Raw genomic sequence first — 8,226 nt, 5'->3', positions numbered from 1 at the left:
CCTCCCCATTGCTCCTCCCTCAGCCCTCCCCTCCCCCTTGCTCCTCCCTCTGCCCTCCCTCCCCTCCTGCTACTGCCCCTCCCTCTCCTCCCCCTTCTTTCCTCCCTCCCTCGCTCCTCCTCCCTGCCGTGCATATTTAATACTTGCGAGGGGCGTCCACCAATGGCCTGAGTGCGTGATGAACACCCAGAAAGGGGCGGGCCCTAAGCTCCCTGGGCCTCTGTGTGTCCCTGGCCCTGGGACCGCTGAGAGCAGCGGGGTCAGCACCAATGAGTTACTGAAGTGAAACCTGCCCTTGGGGGAGCCACACACCACCGGAGCGAGAGGCAGCCGCACAGTTTACCGGAATGAGGATGCTATTTTTAAGAAAGAGCATTGTGTTTCATCATGGAAATTTTGAGCGTCTCAGCAGGCAGCTGGCTGGCTTGTACCCCTAGGCCCCTGCCGCCCAGGGACTGCCTTTGCTCAGCCCTGTAGCCCAGCACCCCGCAGGCCCGGGCTGCTGGAGGAGGGGAGCAGGCGGCCACCTCTGCGGACCGGCAGTTATGTAAGTGGCGGTCGCCTGTCTGGTTGCTTTGGAGGGGCTGGGGGCGCGGCTGTCACCGCCGACCTCTGTGTGGGCAGTGAGGTGGGCAGTTCCCTGCGGGTGTCTCCGTCGCAGGGCTGCAAGGACTTGTCATGCTGGAAACGCCCTATTTATGGGCTCTCCTGGGGGACAAGGGGCCTTTATAGGCTTCTCAGAGCGGCTTTGTTTTGCCGGCAGTCCAGACTCGCAGGTGTTCCGGGGGGGCCCGGCCGGCCGCGGGCAATGCGCCCTGCCCTCCTGGGACGGCTGGGGGTGGGGCGCTGGGGTCTGTGTAGCGGGCATGCTGGCCCAGGTCCAGGTTGCGCTGGGGGCTGAGACACCTCTTTCTGACTCTCTCCTCCAACGTGTTGCTAAAAAGGAGAGCAGGGGGTGGAGGAAGGGCCCTCTCCCTTCTCGCCTTCCTAATCTTGGTGCCACCAGCAACCTCGACAGCAGGTTGAGACATTAGGTTTTAGAATAAGATGCACAAGTTCCAGGCCAGACGCAGCTGTTTCTCACCTCCCTGCAAACTGGGACGCTGACTTCACTGTCCTGGGCTTTCCTCACTCATTTCTAAAATAGAAAAGTAATAACAGAGCTTGTTGTTAGATATTTGCCTGCAAATAGATGTTGGCTTTGCTTTTTTTTTGAAATTGGTCTTATTTTAAAAATGAATCTCACAGTTTGAAATAGTTAGGGCCTGGGGACAAAGCATCTTTTATTCAAAACACGGCGTCTTAGAAGCCACAGCTCTGTTTTCTCACCTCAGTCCCGACTGTTGTGGATCTGAGTCTTGGAAAATCCTGCAGAGAAAAACATTCTGTCAAGTATCTAGGCCTGTCGGGGCTGGGTGGGGCCGGGGCGGGGCCTCGCCGGCATGGGTGGGGCTTGACAGTTGTGGGCGTGTCTTCTCTGCAGGTGCTGCGAGTGGCTGCGATGCTGTGGTGGAGGGGAGCCCAGACCCAGGACCGTCTGGTTGGGGCATCCCGAGAAGAGGGATCAGAGGTACCCTCGAAATGTCATCAACAATCAGAAGTACAACTTCTTCACCTTTCTTCCTGGGGTATGTAGTAAGGGCAGGGTCCACACGCTTTTTCTTTTCCACACCAAATGTTTGCAGCAAAGACCAGGGCTGGTGCCATTCCCCTGGCCCGCGGCCCTGGCCAGCCGCCCTCCCTGGCCTGTGCTCCCAGCGGGGCTGCCTTCTGTCTGCAGGCGGCACCTGACCGGTTAGAACAGCTTCCTGTGTCCAAGGTGTTGAGCTAAAAAGTGAAAAATACCTCAAGGGGCTGGCATTATAACCGAAGCACACCCGCAACAGTCCCCCTCAGCATCCCAAAATACATACCCAGCCTAGGGAAGGTGCTGCAGGAACATAGGAAACTTTAAAAATCAAAGTCTTAACCCTACCTCCCCAGCGAGGATTTCTGTAACATTTTTGCTCTTGAATGTTTCTGTGTTGCAGAGTATCTTACTCAGTTTGCATTCACGAGCAGGAGCGGGGAGCCAACACCCACATAGATACCCTCCTGGGCCCTCCTGCGGCACTGTGGAAGCCACAGCAGTGATTGGCGCCTCTTCTGGGGGTGGGGTTGGGGGGAAGAGCCTGTTACGCTCCCGAGAGTAGTAATCAGCCCAGTGCATTAATTACACTATAGCATAAACTCCCACTGGCGTCTCCTTCTGGGTGACTTTGACTACCCTGATTTTGAGCTGCCGGGCCCCATCCTCGGGACCCGCAAATCTCCATATCTTCAGAAGAGTTTACTTCTCAGTCATGGGAACTAACCCAGGCTGGGCACTCTCCTCCTGTGCCAGCAATGCCAGCTAACAACCCCCCCCACCCCAGCCCCATAGTTGCAGCCCTGGGGACTCGCTGTTTCTGCCCATTGCCTGGTGGCTGAAAGAAGACCTCCAGGCTGCGGGTGGGGGGGGCAGCCACTCTCCCAGCCCCTGCCTGACCCCCAGGGTGGGTCTGGGGATCCCAACCTACACCGGTTTGTGGCCCTGAGATCTTCTCATGGACATAATGATTTATTTTGATTCGTTCTTTTTTTTTTTTTTAAAGATTTATTTATTTATGCACACAAGATCAGGGGTACAGGCCAGAGGTACAGGAGTGAGAGGATTCGCCAGAGACAGAGTGGGGAGCAGAATAGCAGATTGAAACACACTGCTGAGGGGAGCAGCCGGGAGACAGGAGAGGTCTGCTGCGCCCTGGGGGTCACTCCCTGGCGGGGGATCGAACTCGTGCTGCAGTGGCTGGGGCAGCTTCGTAGTGCTGAGTCTTAAGCCCTTGTGGCGCCAGGGAGGACCCTTGACTCAGTCTTACAGCAGAACATTTCCCACTGAAACGCCTCCTTAAACAGCGTTTTGGTGGCCCCGGTCCCGCTACAAAGTAGTCTGCGGCGAGGCACGGCGGTGCGGCTCCTAGCGGCGTCCCAGCGCCCGCCCCTCACGTCGTGCCCCCGTCCCCCCTTGGGGTCCCCAACTCCGCACATTCCGGTGGTCATCGACCTCCCTCCGGCATGGCCCTGCCGCCGGAGTGTTTCCTGCACATCACTGGCTGTGCGTGAGGCTCGCGCGCTCCCGGGGCGCCTCCCACCCGCCTCCTTGCGGCTCCCGGGGCGCCTCCCACCCAGCCTCCTTGGGGGTCCCCTCCCGGGGCGCCTCCGCCTCCCACCCAGCCTCCCTCCGCCTCGTCCCATCAGCGCCAACGCCTCCTTCTCTCTCCATTCCAGGTGCTGTTTAACCAGTTCAAATACTTTTTCAACCTCTATTTCTTACTTCTCGCCTGCTCCCAGTTTGTTCCGGAGATGAGACTCGGGGCGCTGTACACCTACTGGGTCCCCCTGGTGAGTAAGGGTGTGGGTGCTTCCGCGGCGTCCGAAGTTTGGCGCAGGCCTCTGGGTCGCCCTCACCTGGGCATCCGGGTTGGGGGTCATGGCTCGAAGGGAGAGGACGCCCTGCAGGCAGCACAGCGCCAGCCCCTGAGACCGGCTCGTGGGGGCTGCAGTTCCCACCCCAGTGGGGCGACGCTGGGGCAGCCGCCGCTCCCCTGCCCTGTGAGTCAGCTGCTTGGCCCTTCCTGGTCAGCGATGCTGCTGTGTGTCACCCGGCTCTGGACTCGGGACAGTGAGAAGACACAGCCTTTGTGTTCGCGCCTGTCGTTTGAATTGTTTTCTGCGGTGGCATTTTTGCTTTGCTCGGTGGAGTCTTGCACGGTTGGTCACAGAGCGTGTGCTGCGGTGTGTCCAGGGGCGACAGCTGGCCAGAACGCCCCCCAGCCCCCCCGCTCTGCTCCTCTCCTCCTTTCCCATCTTCCTCCCGTTTCCAAGTGCTACCCGAGTCGCCGCTGTGTGCCCGGGGCAGCTGCGGATGCAGGGGTGAAGGAGACCGATGCAGACGCTGCCCTGATGCAGCCGGACCACCGCCTCCCAGCCGCGGCTGGGCTGACCAGCGTGGAGGGGCCGGGAAGGCACCGCCTGTGGCCTGCAGATCTCTCAGAACACGGGAGCCGGTCCTTCCACTGTGTCCACGTGCACCTACCCACGAGAAAGGTGATGGGTGGCCGTCCGGGGCCGGCCCACCCTTGTCTCCATGGCCACACAGGCCGGCTGGCATCGGCAGGCTCTGGAACGCGAGAGGGAAGGCCAGGGGCAGCCAGAGGAAGGTCCTCGGCTGCAATGGATGCCCCGTCTGCTGCCCCCCGAGAAGCTCTCGGCGAGGACCCCAAGAGAGGAGCCTGAGCCGCTGGAACCCCGTGAACTCGTGGCCTGAGAGGGGTGGAAAAATAAAAGCCCACTGGACTGAAAAGCGAAAACAGCATGTCTGCCCCTGTGGAGCTGATGTTCGGCGGGGGGCAGTCAGCGCCTCGGTAGAACCTTCTCAGATGGTGAAGAGGCGGGAAGGGCTCTCGGGCTCAAGTGGCTGAAGAAAGGGGTGGACATGTAGATGAGCCGGGATGGCTGTGCGAGGGCTTTTGAGGGGGGGTGGGCGGGAGGCCAGGGGTAGCCTGGTACAGGCAGCGGTGATGCAAAGGCCTGTGGCCAGCAGCTGCTTGAGCATTCGAAGAACAGTTGGAAGCCAGTGCGACGGGTGTGGAGAGGGCAATGCTGACGTTTCTTCTTCTCCAGAGACATTCTGGAATGTAGCTGGTGCTTGTCTCTCCTGAAGGGTGGCGGGTGGGACACGGCTTCCAGGGTGAGCCACGTGTGGGTGGCCCAGCCCCTCCGACAAGCCACGCCTGCAGCTCACTCTGAGAGCGGCATTCATTTCTTCCACTTGGCATGGAGAACTGTTCTCTTCTGCTCCGAGCCCACCTTGGTCCAGGCTTTCCCGCTCTGAAGACAGACGCTCCCACCCGTCCAGGCAGCTCTGGGAGGGGACAGCAGCTGTATCCGGCTTACGTTGTCGTTCTCTTAGCCAGGATGCAGACAGCGGGGCCCGGGCTTCACCTGCCTGAGAAATAGCGGAGGATGTCAGCTCTGTCCTGGAGGGTCCGCGGGCCCCAGGCAGCCCGGAAGGGCAACAGGAGGCCACTTCCCTGCTAAGTGAGAACACACAGCGCAGGGGACCCGGCACTTGCTTGGGCTCCGCTAGCAGCTGCCGCTCCCCCTCTGCGTGCCTGTACGGGTTTCTCGTGTGTGGCTGCAGTTTCCCGCGTGTGGCTGCAGTTTCCCGCGTGTGGCTGCAGTTTCTCGTGTGTGGCTGTGGTTTGGGAGGCCCTTTGCCCTGGCGCTGGTTGTCCCTGGAGCTGGTGAGCCCTTTATTCTGCAAGGGTTTCCGGCTTCCTATGCTCGTGTTTCTATCGTGAGTCCCCGTAAGCTTACCTGCAATTTGGAGACTCACAGGGAATGAGGGGGATCGATGTGTGTTTGGGGTGTGTACCCCAGCCCCGCTTGGGCTTGCTGACCCAGCTCAAGGATGTCACCCGTGGGCACAGGGCAGGGCACTGTCGCTGTTAACCTGCTCTGTGCCTTCTGCTCCTGTCAGCCCTCCCCGGGCTCCTTTGATCACCAGCCTAGAAGAACACACCAGGGAACGGGAGTGACTCCTTCGGACCTTGGTGCTATGGAGACAGATAATCTAGACATCCAATAATACAGAGATCAGAGAATCTAGATTCTTGCTTTTGCTTTGGGGGTATCATCTTGGGTGGTATTGTGCGCGTGTGTGTGCCTGCGGGGGGAGATAGGCTTGCTGGGGGGAGTGGTGCTCCTGTGCTTATTGGCGGCAGGGAGGCCCCCTCCTGTCTTTGTAGACACACTTTCCAGTAACATCCACACATTTAGCTGGGCCCACGCAGCGGGAAATAGAACAGAGACATTGGAAAACAACAATAAAAACAAACAGCAACGAAACCCCCCGCTCTGGCCCAGAGCAGCGAAGCAGCAGCCCGGAAGGGCCCGCGCATGGCCCACACCGTGTCTGCACGCTTCTGTTCTGGAACATGCCGGTGTTCCTTACGCCTCAGTGCGCCCTCATGTCTGATTGCAAACAGGAGCAGACGTAGATTCTAAGTGCACGGGCCTGGAGCAGACGGCGCAAAGCAGCCTCTCTGGCTGGAAGACAGGAGAGATTTGAAGACTTTGCGTCCACTGAATGATGTCACCGGGCAAACAGCACGAAAATGAAATCCTCAGAGAATCATTACGGCCGACCTTCAGCCCATTCGTCCTCTGCATTTTTTTTTTAAGTGACTTTTCAAGGGGGCCTTAAAAGAAGGGATGACAAGGGTATTTTCTAAGAAAAATGACTGAGCGATCTTGCTTTTATTGATACAAGAAGAAAAATCGAGATAGAAATAGCTTCTTGGTGTGGGTGACAGGCGGTGCCCCCAGATCCGGCGGGGGTGTCTGACCTGGGGAGGGCAGGCAGGTTCAAGTTTGAATGTGATTCCTTCACATGTTACCTTTGTAAAAATGGAAAAGAACATTACAGATAAAGTCCCCTTCCACTCCTCACCCCAACCCTGCTCCTCCGCACCCCCCTTCCCTTCTTGCCCTCCCTCCCCTCCCCACCCCACCCTGGTCCTCCCCTTCCTTATAGAGGGAGCTAACCGGTAGCTAAGGAGCTGTCACTGACATCGGGGTGCGGGGAGGTGGAAGTGCACTGAGGTCTTCAAGCCCGTCAGCTGGCACCCCGGACTGTTGGGGCCACTGTCCCTCACCACTGCCAGCGCACGGGCAGTCAGTGTGTCTGATCTTGACTCTGAGGGGCTGCGGAGATGGTGAGCAGGGCTGGCCTGTGTGCGTGTGTCCCAGAGGCTTGGAGGTCCTGGGCGTTTGCTGTGACCAGCAGGGCCTGCCCTACTGACTCCCTGTGGCCCCGCACAAGGAGAGGGCGGTGGGGTTCTGCAGGGCTCACCCCGTCCCCTCTCCCTGCAGGGCTTCGTGCTGGCCGTCACCATCATCCGCGAGGCCGTGGAGGAGATCAGATGCTACGTACGGGACAAGGAAGTCAACTCCCAGGTCTACAGCCGGCTCACGGCGAGAGGTCAGCCTCGGGCCGCCGGCCGGCCGCGGGGTGGCAGCTGCTGACAGTCAGGGAGCAGAGCCGGGACAGTGGCTGTGCGGGCGCCCCATGGCTGACAGCCACTCCCTTGTCGGTTCTAGGGAGACCCACTTGAGCTGGACCGGCTCTCCGGCCAGCTCCGGGCCCCGAGGCCCGCCTGGAGCCGCCTGTCGGCTGCGCCCTCATCACCAGCCTGGAGTTAAGTCCTGTGCCTTCAGCTGCTCGGTGGTCGTCCCTTTGCTAAAAGGGAGCCCAGCTTTTCGAGACAGTGTTTCCACATAACCCAACTAGTGTTTTCGGTGTTAGTTTGGCGGGGAAGCACCAGATTGACATCAGTACCACGGCCCTCGAGATTTCTTTTAGGCATGTTACAAACTTGGGTAGCTGAAGAGCGGAGTGTGCGTAGCTTAGCTCAGTACTTACCTTTGGTCACGAGACTCCTTTTAAATGGAGGGATTCTAGAATCCCAGCCAGATACCCCCTCAGAGAAGCCACAAAATCCTGGCTGTTGTGACTTGTCTCTGACTACAGTCTGCACTGTCAGTCTGCACTGTCGGGAACAGCCAGGAGAGAGTGGGCCCCAGAATGCAGATCCCCGCAGGTCCCAACCAGAGTTCAGACCGGCCAGGCTGAGGGGCCCACTGGTGGCGCCAGCAGGAGCTAGGGGGTCGCGGGGGTGGGGGGGTGGGGGGTGCTGTGCCTCCCCGAGAGGCCCTCCCTGGGTGCAGGGTTTTGCATGGAATTTTCCTTGTAGGAGAAATGTCAGAGGGATATGTTTGGGTTGCAAAGAGAAAGCAGTTGACATTTAAATAAATTCCCTGGGGGCATGAAATTATTTGGCGGTGATGCGTTAGAATAGATCTTCTTAGTTGGTGGTCTGAAACACTTGCCCATCTGTGGCGGGGGGGGTGGGGGGGGATTGAGAGTGGGCATGGAAATGCTTCATCATTACTAAACTACTGTACTTAGCACATTTTGCTGCCTGGGTGAAAAGAAAAAACCCAGGCTAATCTTTGCAAAGGCAGGTGGTCTGTGGTTTCCACCGAGTCAGAAGCCCCCTCTCGAGGGTGTTGTTTTTGGGGCTCGTGTGTATTAAATCCCCCACTGATAACATATTCTTACGAAAGCATCTCCGATGCTAGGCA

General features: G+C 58.8%; 1 protein-coding gene across 1 annotated transcript in view; it reads left to right on the top strand.

The window, feature by feature from the left end:
• Positions 1-213: 213 nt before the first annotated feature.
• ATP9A (ATPase, class II, type 9A) overlaps positions 214-8,226 on the top strand; it is a 52,598-nt gene continuing 44,585 nt past the window's right edge. Inside the window, exons 1-4 of the mRNA XM_012728228.1 lie at positions 214-547; positions 1,484-1,628; positions 3,307-3,420; positions 6,955-7,063. Of these exons, the coding sequence (XP_012583682.1) occupies positions 546-547; positions 1,484-1,628; positions 3,307-3,420; positions 6,955-7,063 (370 nt within the window). The 5' untranslated portion in view covers positions 214-545. The remainder of the gene's footprint in view (positions 548-1,483; positions 1,629-3,306; positions 3,421-6,954; positions 7,064-8,226) is intronic.

The sequence above is a fragment of the Condylura cristata genome, unplaced genomic scaffold (assembly GCF_000260355.1).
Source record: "Condylura cristata isolate star-nosed mole 26May11 unplaced genomic scaffold, ConCri1.0 scaffold00022, whole genome shotgun sequence".
Lineage (NCBI taxonomy): Eukaryota > Metazoa > Chordata > Mammalia > Eulipotyphla > Talpidae > Condylura > Condylura cristata.
The sequence above is the reverse complement of the archived record's forward strand: the minus strand, read 5'-3'. Positions and strand labels throughout refer to the sequence as shown.